The 16,089-nt window shown below is 48.6% G+C and overlaps 1 protein-coding gene across 5 annotated transcripts in view; it reads left to right on the top strand.

Annotated features, from left to right (window-relative positions):
* The window catches only part of SH3PXD2A (SH3 and PX domains 2A), a 296,155-nt gene that overhangs the window by 199,763 nt on the left and 80,303 nt on the right, over nt 1-16,089 (top strand). For 2 of the 5 annotated variants that reach the window (XM_029081354.2, XM_029081356.2), the window contains exon 7: nt 9,648-9,692. The exons of 1 other annotated variant lie outside the window; for it this stretch is intronic. In XM_029081354.2, coding sequence (XP_028937187.1) covers nt 9,648-9,692 — 45 coding nt within the window. Of the gene's footprint in view, nt 1-9,647; nt 9,693-13,090; nt 13,260-14,831; nt 14,927-16,089 lie in introns of those variants that run through there. 2 more of the 5 variants (XM_029081360.2, XM_029081359.2) reach the window with 2 other exon arrangements.

The following is a 16,089-nucleotide window of genomic DNA, read 5'->3' on the forward strand; positions in this document are numbered from 1 at the left end:
ATGTGCAGAGCCCTAAACTAAGCTCTTGGGAGAGTACAATACAACTGAATTAGTAGATGTGTTCCCTGCCCATAACAAGCTTACAGTCTAGCAAGACTGTAAGTGTTCTGGATGCGAAATGGATGGAGTTCCAGGCAGGAGGGAGAGTGTTAGCAAGAGGTCAGCAGTGAGAGAAAAGAGGAGACATGCACAGTATGGTGTTTTAGAAAAGGGATCCTGGCAACAGGGTAATGTGTGGGCTGGAGAGGGGAGAGACAGGAAGGGCAGCAAGGAGGTTAATTCAGTAGCCTAGGTGAGCTGTGACAAGTGTCTGACCAGTGTGATGGAGGTTTAGATGGAGAGGAAAGGGTGAATTCTGGAAATGTTGGAAGAAGAAGCAGCAGGATTTGGTGACAGACTGACTATAGGGGTTGAAAGAGAAGAGGGAGTCAGGGATAATACCAAAATTCAGAGCTTTAGAGATGGCGGAAAGGATTGGAGAATGAGATAAGGTGTTCCGTCTTGGACATACTGATCTTGAGGTACTGGTGAGATATTCCTGTATTGATGTCCTGGAGGCAGGAGAAAATGGGAGATTTCAGAGAAGGGGAAAGGGTGAGACTAGAAAGGTAGATTTGTTAGTCATCTGCATGGAGGGAAGTGAGTATTGATTGAGAAGAGAAGGGGATTCCAGAATGGTGCCTTGAGGGACCCCACAGTTATGTTAGAGGGTAAAGAAGACAGAGGAAGAGCCAAGGAAAGAGATTGAGAAGGATCATGCAGAGAGGTAGGAGATTCTTGAAGTAGTTGCAGCAGACATGTTGAGCTGGGTCATAAGGGTGGGTTCTGGTGATAATCTCGGCTCTGACGATTGCAGCTATCTCTGTTTGTCTTCCTGTTTCAACCTAGTGGCAGAACTACGATTAACCTCAGAGCTCAAATTCCAGGCTTATTTTTGGGATCAATTAATCAATGGTATTTATTGAGTGCTTACTTTGTGCAGACCCCTGTATTCATGCAGTTTGGGAGAGTACAATACAGTTGGTAGACACAATCCCTGCCTTTGAAGAGTTTTCAGTCTAATGGATCAGTTTTCAGTCAGGGGGTCACCACCCCTCCGTGGCCCACAGAAAGATCTCAAGGGACGGAGAGTTTCCAAGCCCAGACCCTTGGCACTCTCGAATCGGCAGGTGACTTGAGAAGCCGGGGATAGGCAGGCCTTTCTCACCCATATAGTAGAGTTGATTTTAAGGGACCATTGCCCAGACCCCACATTATTATGACGCCACGAGGAGCTCAGAGCAGAAGCTGGTTTGCCGGCCCTTCAGGCTCAGGGCAGCTTCCCCTGGAAAATTCTGTGCCTGCACCATCCTCTCTCTCAGGACCATCCTTGGGGGAGAGTCAATCTGGGGAGTCATCCTGGACCCCATCCTAGAGGCTTTTCCCTCCTCTCCCCGCAAAGAGAGCACTGCTGGGGAGCTGCCATCACGGCTGTAGGAGGAGCAGGATGGGAGACCTTGAATCAGCAGCCATCCTCTGACTCCAGCCCATCCTGGCCAGTCCTCTTCCCTCTCCCCTAGGCCCAGCTACAGTTTTGTGAAGTCTCACTCTCAGAAGGTTGGGAGGGGAAGGAGTTTCCCCAGAGGACAGGGACACACTTGGCAAAGAGCATAGGGAGAAGGCAGCGAAGTGGTTCCTAAGAACCACCGGTGCAGTGTTGTATGGCGGGGAGGGGAGATTTCAAAGTAGAACGTTGGCCCCCACTCAGTTGACTTGAGCCCCAAACCATTTAAGGTTGCCCATTCCTTCTCCTTAGCCAGTCCTGGATACTATATTTGAATGGAAAATGTATGGCAGCCCCTGTTCTAGAGTGCTGTTTACCAGTCACTGCCTCAGAGGTTCACCCAGGCCTGGGGTTGCTCCCTCATGTACCTCCAGTTTGTCCCCTCCCCGGCATCCATCAATTACCCCAGAGCTTCATTGGAAGTGTCAGAATGGCAAAGAGTCAACCCCCTTTCGCAGGACTTTGACGCCTGGGACTTCAAGTTCATGGGAATAATCTCTAAATGCGTCTCTGACCTTCTCCCCTCTGTTGCTCAGCTTACACACAGTCCTGGTTCCCAGAGACAGAGTTAGAGAGGAGGGGGTGCTGGGGACTGGGTTCAGATGACTTCATCCAGCCTTCCTGGCTTCTCTCCCTCTTTCCTGCTCCAGCCTCCAGGGTGTTAGCCGAGCTGTGAGATTGACAAGATGGATGGAGTTTCCTATCAGGAAGGATGGCTGAGCTTCAGTCCTGAGATAGGACCGAGAGCCTGAGCAGAGAAATTGGTCATAGTACTAGTGGCATGGCTCAGTGGAAAGAGCACGGGCTTGGGAGTCAGAGGTCATGGGTTCTAATCCCGGCTCCGCCACTTGTCAACTGTGTGACTTTGGGCAAGTCACTTAACTTCTCTGGGCCTCAGTTACCTCATCTGTAAAATGGGGATGAAGACGGTGAGCCCCATGAGGGACAACCTGATCACCTTGTATGCCCCCAGCGCTTAGAACAGGGCTTTGCACATAGTAAGCGCTTAACAAATACCAACATTAATTAGTGGTTTGCTCAGTGCCACTCACCCTCTCATCCCTACCCATCTTGTTCCTGCTGGGGCCCATAGAGCCATGAAAAAATAGAGGAGCAGGGGTGCAGCACAGCATGAAATGGATGTGCGGTCAGTCTTGGCCCTCCTTAGCTCTGAGCGGAACCAGGATGAGAACGTGGCTCTCTCGACTGCCACAGCGGTGCTCAAGCCTCTGGACCGAGAGCCAGGAGATGCGGGAAGCAGTGAAGCCTAGGGGAAACGGATCAGTTGTAGGAATCAGAGGACCTGCATTCTAATCCCAGTAATGCTGCTTGTCTGCTGTGTGACTTCGGACAAGCCACTTCACTTCCCTGGGCCTCAGTTCCCTCATTTGTGAAATGGGGATTAAATCCTATTCCCTCCTACTTATTCTGTGAACCCCATGTGGGACAGGAACAGTGTCCAACCTAGTATCTTTTATGTATTCTGGCTCTTGGCATAGAGTAAGCAGTTAACAAGTACCGTAATAATAATAATGATAATAACAATAATAATAATGAGGCTCTAGCGATTGGCTTCCCTGGGGTTGTTCCCGAGTCTTGGACAACCCTGGAAGACCTCTTGGATTTAGCCTCAATGGAGTGTTCCCTCCAGGGTCTCAGCCCTATGTAGCTGTACTGAACTCGTGTGCACCTGGAGCTCATATTTTTTCAGTCCTCTGTGTTCTTCCCACTCCTTTTCCCTGCCCTAAATTGTAGGGAAAGTATTTTAGCTAGGAGTACATTGGTGTCAGCCAACAACTGCGGCAAGCAATTCGGCTAAGGGTATCTCTTTCATTTTCCTACCCCTCCCTCTTCTCTACCCCCCCTTCTACTTCCTTACTTCTTTTCCTCCTCTTTATGTCCTCCTGCTCCCCTAACTCTCCTTGTCCTGCCACTCCCTAAGAATGATCTTCTCTTTACCCACTCTTCCTGAAGGCAGCACCTGTCTCTCACATGGGGCTGTGAGCAATCTAAATAGATAACTTCCATTTAGGTTGCACAGTTCTCTCTGTTGTCTCCCATCCATCTCCCCACTGTCTCTCACCTCTCTCCCCATTCTCTTTTCCCTGCCTTCCTGCTTTCTTTCCCCTTTCTCCTTCCTCTCCCCACCTCTCTCCCTTATGAGATTTCTCCTCCCTGAGCAAAGTATCATTTGAAGGCTAGACTAGTACAGAAGCTGGGGATATACTTATGTTGGCACCTTGGCCTTTCTCAACTCTGCCATTTTCCTAGGCTGAATGCATTTGCTCCACTGCCAGCTTCCCCACCCTTTGCCAAGGTCCTTGTCTGTGTAAAACAGATGGAGACCCTGCCTTTCCAAATTCTCTTCACACCCCAAGCCCCATAAACATGTCCCATTCTCACCCCCCACCCCCAGCCCTCTGCCCTGATCACCTGATCAAAGATTGGCAGCGGAGAGGGTAATGGGAAGAGGAGGGCTTGGCCGAAAGCTGCAGTTTCTCCTGCGGGATTGACCATTCCTTACCTGGTTTCCACCTGTTTGTTGTTCATTCCTCCCCTTGCTTTCCCACCACCTGCCAGATGCAAGCCCTGTGGAGGCTTCTTTCCCAAGTCCCACATGGGCTTAGAGGGATGATGGGATTGTGGTATGGCCCTCTTCCCTGCTCTGCTCTCTCCCTGAGTGTGAAGAGGAACTCCCACAGGCAGGTGCCAGTTCAATCCCTCACATCACATCCATCCCTGAGCCTAGGATCCCAAGTGTATCTGGAGCCACCAGGAAGTCTCCCTTGAGCTTCATGGGGAATTTTCTGGAGATCTTCCGGTCCTCCTCCTTGAAAAAGGAGAGGGGGCCTTTAAAAAAAAAAAAGGAAAAAGGGTCCAGGATATTCCGGAGCTGGCTGGCTGGGAACAAACAATCCCACTTCCCTTCCAAGTTGTGTGAGTGGTCCCGGCCGCCCTGGCGCGCTCTTCCCGCAGCACAGTTCTCCGAGGACAGGAAGCAGAGGGCTCATTCCTTTCCCCAGATTCCATTCCTCTTTGGAATTTGCTCCAAGTCTCGGGCAGAATTCCCATCTCACCCAACAACCCTGAGGACCACGTCCCAGGGTCACTCCTGAGTGGGTGCTTGGCACCTTCTTGGGAGAGCTGCAGGGCTGCCACCGGTTGGCTTGGAGGGGGAGGGGGACACCGGGGCTCAGCTTCCTCGCTGCTCCTGGGTCTGGGACATCCGTAGGGAGAAGGAGGCTGAAGAAGGGCTGCCAATTTAGTGGGGAAAGGCTGGAAGCAATTAGAGCGTAAACGCTTTTTGGGGAGAAGGTGGAGGAGGAGAAAGGGGTTTAATTCTAAGCAGATGTAGTAGAGCAGCTCAAATGTGTGGGCGGCTTCCCCCTCCATCAGCCCCCTTGCCAGCTTGCCTGCCGGTCTTGGCTGGAGCAGCATGGCTCGTGGAGGGCGGTGGGGCGGGGGATGCAATGGGAACTGGAGCCGCTGCCTGGTACCTCTCGCCAGTTCCCTCTTCGAGGCTGGCCGGGGTCAGCCGCCGCCGAAGGGGTCTGCTGCAGAGAGACGCTGGGGTCTTGCCTGCAGATGAGCAGGAGGCTTTGGGCGGATCTGAGAAGACCTACCTGAGTGCACCCCTCTGAAGTGAGCCGTGCCAGCCTGCAGGCTTCGAGAGCTCCCCTGAACCCCATACAGGCAGACGGAGCCCGGATTCTGGCTGCTCGCTAGCTTATTCTTCATAGTTTGCATCTTTGGCTGTCTTCATTTCTGTCTCTGCCCAGCAGGCTCATAGCCCATTATTAATATCATTCATTTTTATTCACATTAGAGCAAGGCAGCCATTTGCCAGGAATGATGTCATCCTCTCCTGCTGTGATTGAAATTGCCTGGTTACGGGACAGGTACCCAGAAATAGTCTCCCCCCCCAAGTTGATGCCAGGCTATTTCCCATTCCTTATGGAGTTGGCCGCATGGTGATAGAGGCCTTTAGTCACTAAGATGGTACTTAGCTTCACTCTGATTTTTTTGTTGTTGTTAATGCTAAGCAGAGAGGAAGGGGGGCAGAGGGAGAGGGAAAGAGCACACTCCCTCTGCCTCTCCTCTGACTCTGTTCCCTCCCCCTTCTCCCTTCCCTCTTTCCTCCATTCTCCCCCCTTTTCCTCTCCCACTCCCTTACCCTTCTTGTCTTTTCCCTATATTTCCCCATTTAGTTGATTTTTGGGTATTTGCTGCCGGTGTGCAGTGGGGATCCCCTCCCTTCAGTGTAGACCCGGCTAGGAGGGTTGGCAGCTGGCTGGACCGGGGTTAGATGTCTGGAGACAAGTCAGTGTTTTGACCAGTCTTTTACAGACTATTTAAAACCTGCCCTTTGCGGACTGTTGTCCCACAAGCAGCCAAATGCCCCATGGCCCCTGTCCCAAACCCTCCCTCGACATTCTTCGTTAACCCAGGCATCAGTTGTTTGTGTTTCCCGGGCGGCTCCTGGGATGGGATCAGTTTCAAGGTAGACGATATCAAGGTACAGTGAGTAGGTTGGCATTAGAGGAGCCGTGCGTATGGTCTGGGTTGTAGTGGGAGATCAGCCTGTCAAGGTAGAAAGGGACAAGTTGATGGAGTGTTTTAAAAGCGTCTCGTAAGGAGTTTCTGTTTAACCTCTATCCCTCTCCTGCCTCCCTCACCCTTCACTCAGTTATTTGTCCAGGTCCCTCCCACCTCGATGCTCCTGTCTGAAATTTCCTTACAGGAACAGGTTGCAACCCTTTTCAAACCACCCACATGTTGCTTCCTCCAAATATTCCAAGGAGAATTCTCCATGGATGTAGAGCTCAGGAAAGCAGGCAGCTGCTGTCTCAGAAATTGCAGACTTTGGTGACCATAGCCATTCCACTGGGCATAGAATGGTCAGGAACAGTTAATAGTTTTTATTGAGCACTTACTACGTGCAGAGCACTGTACTTATTGTTTGGGGAGAGTACATTTCAACAGAATGTTCCCGGTCCCTAACGAACTTACAGTCCTCACTGATCTACCATCCAGGAATTCGTTCCAGGAAGTTGAAAGTGCACTACATATTGCTCATAGAAATTGGATTTCAGCCATTAGTGAGTTGAAACATGGTGGAACTCTCAAGAGCATTGGGCAAGATTCGTGTTGAACTAAGTCCTGGTGGGCAGAGCCCTTTCTGGGCTAGATCACTGAATGGTGGGAGCCAGACTTGGCATAGCCTGTGTCTCCTTATTTTGGGCTTTCTCCAACCAGAGAGGTGGAGGCAGTAGCTTCAGCCAAGTGGGTAAACTGAGGCATTGCCACATCAGAGCATAACACAATACTCTGCCCAAGTAGGCACTCAATAACTCTACTGATAGATTAGGATGAGTTATGCAGCAATTTGTTTGGTGGGTTGATACTCCGTCCTAGTTTCCAGAACCTTGCACAGCTAAACTGAAACAGGGTAGAGGGGAGGGGAGACGTTTGGTTCCTAACCTGGAAAAATCTAACATGAAGAGTCCTGGCCCCTAGCTGAAAGCCATGTAAAGCGTGCGGTGCACCAGTGAACCACCAAGGCTGCTGTTCCCACAGAACCTCCTCTCGGCTGCACCCTGACAGCCGGGTCGGGGACCGCCCGAATACTCCTTACCGTGGGTGACTTGGGGAGGGCGGCGTGACCCTTTTCAATTTGGATGCAATGTTTGAAGCTAACCCTCAGAATCACTGGTTTTTCCAGGGTTAGCTGCTTGCTCACTATAATTCAAGAAAGCAAAAATTCTCATTCTGGTTCAGTATAGAGCACCACTCTGCTAAATCTGCCTCTTCTCCAGTAAATCCTCCTAGCTTAACCCCACTTGATTCCTTAGCATTACCTGAGAAGCAGAGTGACCTGGTGAAGGAAAGAACATGAACCTGGGAATTAGATAACCTGGGTTCTAATCGCAGCTCTGCTGTTTGTTCGCTGTGTGACCTTGGGAAAGTCACTTAACTTCTCTGAGCCTCAGTTTTCTCATTTGCGAAATTGCCAAATTGGACTTTCCAAGCACTTAGTATAGTGCTCTGCACACAGTAAGTGCTCAATGAATATGATTGACTGAATGAATGAAATGGGGATTAAATCCTATTTCCTAATACCTAGACTGTGAGCCCCATATGGGACAGAGATTGTGTCCAACTTGATTGCCTTGTATCAACCCTAGTGCTTAGTACAGCACTTGGCTCATAGTCAATGCCAAGCAAATACTATTATTATGATTAGTATGATTACCTGTGAAGGACATTTTTGTTTCATCGCCTACACTTTCTAACACTGTGCTTGGCCTAGGGCGGTTGCATCTTATGTCTTGGATTTTGCCTCCATTCTCTTGTTTTTTTTTGAATGGTTATTTTCCAGTGCTTCCTATGTGCCAGGCACTGTTTTAAGTGCTGCAGGTTGATATACGGTAATTCATGTTGGGCCACAGTCCATGTCCCCATGGGGCTCACCTTATAACACTCCAGTTTTACAGAAGAGGTACCTGAGGCACAGAGAGAGACAGTTAATTGACTTGCCCAAGGTCACAGAGCAGACAAGCGGTAGAGCTGGGATGACCTGCATAGGAGGACATATTTTTGGAAGGGAATTCTTGTGGGACATTTTTCTTTCTGACCACATCTTTATCAAGCTTAACGATAGAAAGCACTGCCCAACACAGTCTAGGACCTTGCGTTTCTAGGGCCACGTGCCTCTGGTAATCACCTCAGGTCCTTCCTCAATGACGCCAGCTCTTCTGTCCTATTGGCTGATAGCATTTCAGGCTTTTCCAATCCCGAGTCCTGTCTCTTCACCCTTCTGTTACCCTGGAGATATCCATGGCCCGCCCAGAAATTCAATCCAGGTGGTCCAGCAACAGGGTGAGAGGAGCACCGGAGCCCCCAGAAATCCTGGCCAACCTCTGATGATCAGGGAGCTCTTTGGGCCAGAAATACTTATCTGTTTCAGACCAAGCAAACAATCTCCAGCCGATCTTGAGATATGGCAGCCAAGTTTATAGTTTTGCTCATCCTTCTGTGATTGGCTCAGAAACAAAGTTGGAAGCATTTGTGCCACTAAGAACTATCTGGATTCTCACTTCATATAAAACACAGAGGGGGTCTTCGCTGCTCAGGGCCAAATAAACAACCTAAAACAATCTATTTTGCCAGCATTGGCCATTTCTTGCATTTGAGACATTAGAATAATTGCAGCACTTTCTGAATCCTGGTGACAGAAATGGGGAATGTGTTGTTTGGAATTTTCCTCTCTTCCATAGATGAATCACTGGCATGAAAGACTTTTGAATGTCATTAGCCCCACTTCTATGGTTTTATGGATAGAACCACATTGCATATGAGTCTGCAGTATGAATGCAGGAAAAAAACGAAACCAACCCCCTCCCAAAAAAACCACCAAAAAAACCCCTTTTAGACCTCAAAAAGAACATTTCACCTCTTGATATGGGTTCATTCCCCTTGTGCCATGAATGTCCTTTTACCTTAGGGAAGCTACTTAAAGTGGGATTATGTTTAAGAGAGCTCCTTTCCTTTTATTTATTTCTCCAACACTTGTGAGAGTCCCAGTTCTTCAAACCTTTTGTTTGAAATTCATTTTGGTCCTGGCAGTGCCTGGTGCTCCATGTGTGACTCATTAGTTACCTTTGTTACAGTCCTTCTCTGGCCTGGAAATTCTGAATGTGCATGGGGACCCCATGAATCAATTGCAGGTGAGGTTGGGAGTGGATAAGGGTGTCTTTGTCAGGCCAGTGTTAACATGCCCGAGACATGTTGCGTGTGCTCTCCAAAAAACAATTTTAGATTCTTCAGATATTAGCACCACATGGATTCCTGGATCTCCACAAACACCTCATTATCCTCCCGTCCAAATTGTGCTGGGTTGTGATTCCGACATAATCACATCAGCCAAAGCCATGTCAGGGTTGTGTGCCTCAGCTCTTCAGAGAGAATCTCCTCGTAGCGGCTTATTCTGTCTTCGGGCTGAGGAAGAGCTGTGAGCTAGTTTGCCAGGCTGTCTAATGATCTGATTTCCTTTTTGTGTGTGATTTTCCCCATCTGCTGCCTTTTCCCTCTGGGGACTTTGAAGTGTGGATGTCCAGTTGGACTGAGTCTCCAAAGAAGGACTTCACAGGTATTGCACTGCTTTTGTGCATGTGTGTATATTTGTGATCTTGTGCAAGTGTTCCGCTTGTGTGGCATGTTCATTTGATGACTTTGAGTGGGGTTTTTTCTTTTAATTTTCTTGGGGGTGACTCTTGTGGTTTTCTGCTCTCTCTCCTCTCTGGCTGTGGTTTTTGCCTTTAAAACGTATCAGTGGCGCAAACCGGACAAATCGCATGGTGCTAAATACAAAACAAGATTCTTTGCAAAGGGAATCTGGCTCATCTAGGGGTTGAAACGGGAGTGTAAGCCCTTTTCCATCTTGTGAACGAGGGAGAGAACTCAATCAACGATATTTACTGAACGCGTACCGTGTGCAGAGGTCCGTGATAAGCACTTGGGACAGCACACTACAACAGAGTTTGTGTATTTCTGCTCTGGGGTCTCCAGGAGTTGATTGTTTGGAAAAGCCCAGTCCATATGTCCTCCCAAGCTAGAAATCTCACCTGTCCTCATACAGGACTTGGCTCTGCCTCCCTGCCCACAGGCAGTAGGGAGAAACCAATACAGGTGGCTATGAGGCTTTTTACCCGGGTTGTAGAGTGGGAAGACTAAGATAGTGCCCTCCAGGCTGGAGGAGTTGTTTTCAGTTTCATCTGTGAAAGTGAGAGGGTAAATACAGTACCTGAGAGAGGCTGCCACAGAAAAGAGTATGGGATGAAATTGGGTTTGCTATTCATTTGAAAAGTGGAGATTCAGAAAGACTAGGGTATGCCTAGGAACCAGTGCTAGGGAAGTGGAGAACAGTCTCCCCAGGCATGTGGAGAACAGTCTCCTTCCTACTTTAACTGTGAGCCCCGGGTGGGACAGGACCGTGTCCAACCTGATTAACATGTATCTACCCCAGTGCTTGGAAAATGCATGGCACACATTAAGCACTTAACCAATACGATAATAATAATAACAGAGGTCAATTGGTTGTCCTTTCCAAAGAAAACACCAGTCCACCCAACTTGGTTCTGGGTTCCAGCAGAGGGAAGCAAGATGGCTGGCCAGGATGGGTAGGACAGTTGAAGGAATGAAGCGAAGAAGGGATTGAGAGCCAGTGATGGGGTAATGGGGAGATGGGAGGAGGGAAAGGGGTGAGAGAATCAGAAAAGAGCATGGGATCTCGTTCTGTTCTCTGCCTTAAGAAATGGGCTTTCCTCTTCTGGCCAGGAGAGGGCTGGGAAAAGGGAGGGAGGGGAAAAAGGGAGGAGGAGACCCTTCCAGTCCCCTCCCTGCTTAGGGGTGCACTGGGTTGCCCCCACTTTGACCCCTGTTGTGGCCAGGCTGGTCCTGCTCCAAGTTAGCGTTCCATTGTGGGGGCAGGAAGGGAGCCAGAGGAATAAGCTGGCTCCTATTAGAAGAGGCACAAGCCGGTGCCGAGAGAGAACTGGCTTTTATGTGCATTTGGGAGAAGGTTCGTCCCTCAGAGGAGCAAGGCTAGGAGTTCTCGGAAAGTTGTGGGAGCAATCGCTCCCCAAGAAATTGGGTGTCTCTGGTGGGGAAGGAGGTGCAGGGATTCTTGTCTGCAGTGTTTGGTAGAGAATAAATCCCGGTCTCAGTCCCAGAAGTGGGGAGTAGGTTTATGTCTGGTTGCATGAACCCCCAAAGACACCCCTGATCTAGCTTCTGGGCCTCCCAGTAGAGGGGACCTGGGGAAGGCTCAGCCCTGGAAAGAATGATTTTCCAGTCACCTCCTGTCAGAAGCCCTAGCTCGGGTCTGTACCCTACCATCTAACTCAAAGCTCCCCTGAGGATCCATTTTCCTCTGGGGCATGGCAGTAAGGTCAGCGGACCCTTGCAGAAGAGAAAAGGCCAAATGCTGTAAGAACCAGGAGTGGCCAGAGCCGTCTCCAGAGACCAAAGGGGTCAGTTAGTGATGTGTTGGCAGGGGCAGATGTATCGTAAAACAACTTCGTTTCTTAATCGTGGGTCAGGGTCTACCAGCAGAGGGAGGGATCAGGAGAGCTGGAAGACAACTCATCTTTCACCATTGCATTCTACTAAGAGTGGTCTTTGTTTAGCGCAGTGGCTCTATTTTAATGACCCTCATATAGAAGTGCCTGGTCCTGAGATAATCATTTGGACTATTTTGTTGGGTTTTTTTTCTTTCCATAAGCCATAGTAGAAAGGACCACTAGTTCCAGCCAACAACAATACATTTTATTCGTGAAACGTATGGTTTTTCAAACTGCACGTCTGTAGAGCCGCCAGGCTCGGTCTGGCCGAGTTCAGGAGAAATCATCTGTAAGGGGCTTTATTTAACAGATACGTTCTCAGCTGAACCTGAGGGAAATGATGGAGGGGCTGCCACTTGCAGAGAGCTTGACTTCTCAAGAAGCCTCTGCTGTTCAGAGCCAAGGGGGATAATAATAAAAATAATGATAATAATGATGATATTAGGCACTTACTAGGGGCCAAACCTCCATGCTAAACACTGGGGTAGATATAAAATAATCCATTTGGACACAGACTTGCTCCATAAGGGGCTCAAGTCTGAGAATAGAAAGGAACAAGAAACATCCTTGGTTTTCACACTCTGCCAAGTGGGGAGATGAATAGGTCCTGATCCCAGGTTTGTCTTGGGCTATAGATTCACAAAAAGATGTCATTCTCCGGGTGATGAGAGAAATTAGAGTTAGGGGACCGAATAGCCAGCTGTCATCTGGGTTAAGACCAAGACGGATGATGAGGCTAGGGCAAGGGGCACCTGAACATTTTCCCTGACTTTCTTAGTCCTGTCACAAGGCATCCCACTCCCTGCCCTGCTCCCCACATTGGCCACTGTGCTGGCCAAAGATTATGTTTTTTACATTTACCAACCACTCCCGGGCATCTAGTGCAAGTCCCAAGGCCCTTAATAATAATGGAGTAAACTAGTTTAGTATTTGCTTTCATTAATTGCTTGCTCCTTGAGGGATTGTGTACTATCAAAAGCAGACTGTGTCACTGCATATGCTTTAATTCTCCAGGCTCATGTTTATCAGCTGGGTCTGGTCTCTGCTTCCTGCCACGTGGGCCGCTCGGCTCAGAAAGAGAGAGAGAGAGGGCAGGGGACTGCCTGACTTTCCAGCGAGAGGTGCAGGCCAGGGGCCAAGTATGACTTGGTTATTCCCAAATGACTGCTTGAGGAGCCCAGCCCTAAGGCCCCGACACTGATGGCAGTGCCTCTGGTATGAATGCTCACAGGATAAGTTACCCGGGCTTCCCTGGGCCCTGGCTCATGAAATTATTGAATTTAGGGAGTTCTGTTTTATCACACTGTGAACAGCCACATCCATTTTATATCCTTTCTATGGAGGATCAGTGGCGGGGGCTCAGTTTTGTTTATCCTTCGGATAGTTTAGGTGCTCAGAGAAGCCATTTGAAGCCAAGCAAAGCCGTTTAGCGCCTGAAAGCCGCCATCTGGACCTTTTCTCATCCAAGAGGAAATAAAGGCTGGAGCTTGACCTGGGATGGGAGAGGTTTGAACTTACAAAGCAAGAAGTATCAAATGGACCAAATCCTGGTTATCTACTGAGCTCTTCGCCAGGCATTTCGCCGCACTGACTCAGTAGGTCTCCCTGTGTTTTCTCTCCCAATAAGCTTTTGGAAATGGATGCAACAGCAGCGTGGTAGAAGGGTGGTGGAGTTCAGGGGTCTCCACTTTGTGTCTTTGTGTTCCTTCTTTTATCATTTGGGTTTTCAAACAATGTTTTTTTTTTAATTTTCCAAGTATTCTTCTCTATGGCTGTAAACAGAAGCTTAACAAATTGCTCATAGCTCTTTCGGAGTTTCTTGGCCCCAAGGAATCAGGCCCAAAGATGTTTATTCTTTCCTTTGACAGAGTTCACTTAGGCAAAATTTCAAGTTAAACGCAGAGGGCCCCAGGCTTTACCAGTCAGGTCACTTGAGAGCGGGATGCTGTACAAATTGGAAGCCCGATGGATCTCAGCAAAAGCACTGAAATGCTGAGCGAGCAACCCCACACAAATGTCCCTGCCTGCTCCAGAATCTGTGGCCTCTCCACACCGAATTGGTGAAACAGGAATCCTCCTCCTTGAGGGACTGTGGTTGGAAGTCATGTTTCTAAGCAGAAAGCTCGCACTGATTAATCTCTGGCCTTGGGAAGCAGGATACCATCACGCTATCAGAATGTCTCCATTTCCTGCCTGTTCATCTCTAGGAGGACCAAGGTACTATATCTCACTGGTTGAGGTTTTGAAAAAACCAAGTTTGGGATTTTTTTTTTTTTTTTAGCTTTTTAATCTCAGTATCTTCTACTCTTTTAAATCCTCTTCCATGTGCAGTGTTTGGGACTGGGAAGTTTTGATTTTCCCGGCATTCAGACTCAGGTGTGAATAAAGGGCATTGACAGCTCACTTCTTTAGGACCTCTCAAACCAGGCCTGACCACTCAGACCAATTTACAATAGTAATAGTGGTTTCTATTAAGGGCGTACTGTGTGCCAAGCACTGTAGTCAGGGCTGAGGTAGATAGAATGCAATCATATCAGACACAGTCTCTGACCTACTCTGACCTAGGTGGCTCACAGTCTAAGCAGGAGGGAGAACAGATAATGAATCCCCAATTTACTATAGGGAGATAGGGTGGGGCTATGATTGCATATTCAAACAGATGTTTTCATGGTCCTTTGTAGTGAACAGTGAATCATCTGAGATTGGGTTTGGGCTCATTCTGGTTTGGGATTTGCATAAAGGCGCAAGGCAATCAATCAATCGCATTTATTGAGTACTTAACTATGTGCAGACAGCTTGGGAGAGTACAGTACGACAGAATTAGCAGATAGGTTCTCTACCCGTAAAATGAGCACTCAGACTGGAGAATGCCTTTCTAACCTGGATGGTTTGTGATAGCAGTGGGTGAGGGTAGTCAGGACCAGAAAGGTGGGGACAAAAAGGAGGAACAACCCAAGACAGCAAGGGCAATACAGAATGGGTGAGCTTCGGTTGGGTCAAAGAGCAGTTCCCTGCTTCCAGAGTTTTGGGAATTTTGGAATGGGGTGACTTCATGCCTACCTAACAAAGCCTCCGACTGTCATTCTCCTTCATCTATAGGGTAGCAATCGGAAGGGTACCCCGACAGTGATGTGACTGCAGGGAATGGGAGTGGTTTTTCATCTGGATACCTGTTCTCAGTCCCCATATTCAAGGCAGCTTCATCTCCTTCAGTTAGCAGAAATGGAGCAAATGCCAAAGTACTTAGCATGATCTTTAACTGGTACGTGTAAGGAGGGAAGAGGGGAGAGAAGACGGGAGGGGAGGGGCGTGTCCGTCTGGCAGCGGGTTGAATTGCCTCCAAGAGGTGCAGCACATCTGCCTGTGGAATACTTAGAGAAGATTTGCTTAACTTTTTCTACCTGTTACCTAGCAATTCGAGTGCCATAAAGCCCAGGCCAATTTTCCAAGAAAGAGGAGGGATTTTCCCCTTCTCTGTCATCCTATTTCACATTTTTTGGCTGACGCCTAAAACCAGCAGATTTCCCTCTCTCCCTAAATCCCAGTCTTTCAAATAGCTGTTTTACCTATTTGCTTTTCGCCACTATTATGAACTCTCTCCTCCTTTGCCCCTCTCCCGCTACAGTGGTCTGCCAGACTCTGGCCCCCTTTCAGTGATGGTGGCTTCCTCTGTTTTCCTTCTGTCCCATAAAGGGTTATCATTCATTCAACAATGGGGAAGGCACCAAAAGAAACATGAAAAGGTGGTGGTGAAAGAAGATGAGGCTAGAAACTTCTGCATTTCCTAGATGTCGACCTTTGACCTGTCTCAGTCATCTGGGAGGGTATTAATCCATCCTGGGCAGGAGGCAGGGTAATATCCCTAGGAGACCACCATCTTTCACTCCTGCCTATGAAGTCAAAATTGCAAAGGGAGGAGAGTCTGCCTCCATCTCCTCCCACCCTCAGTAGATCTTCCAGACCCCTTAAAGCTAGGTCTGTAAGGCAAAGCTGATGAAGGAAATGGATTCAAGAAGCAGATCTGGGATCCTAAAACATCCCACCCAGGGCCCTGGGCAAGTGAGGCAAGTGGAACTGGTGAGCTGGTAATTTTACCCAGAGAATAACTCACTCAAACGGTACAGTCTCAGCTGGAATCCTTATGGAGTGAATTTGTTAGCCACGGGCCTGGGGCCTGAAACTCCTTTAGATGGGCCACTGTCATCACAGTGGTATTTACTGTGCACCAGAAGTGCTAAACACTGAACTAAGTGCTCAGGAGGGTGCAGCAGCAGCAAGGTACCCATTCCCTGACCTCGAGAAGCTTAAAATTTAATGGCAAGACAAACTAAAATGATATACAGAGAGTGAAACCTGGAAGAAAAATAAGGCTATAGCAGGAAGTTGTTTAAATACATCAGGACGAAATCGCTGAATGAATAATCG

Source organism: Ornithorhynchus anatinus, chromosome 16 (genome assembly GCF_004115215.2).
Source record: "Ornithorhynchus anatinus isolate Pmale09 chromosome 16, mOrnAna1.pri.v4, whole genome shotgun sequence".
NCBI lineage: Eukaryota > Metazoa > Chordata > Mammalia > Monotremata > Ornithorhynchidae > Ornithorhynchus > Ornithorhynchus anatinus.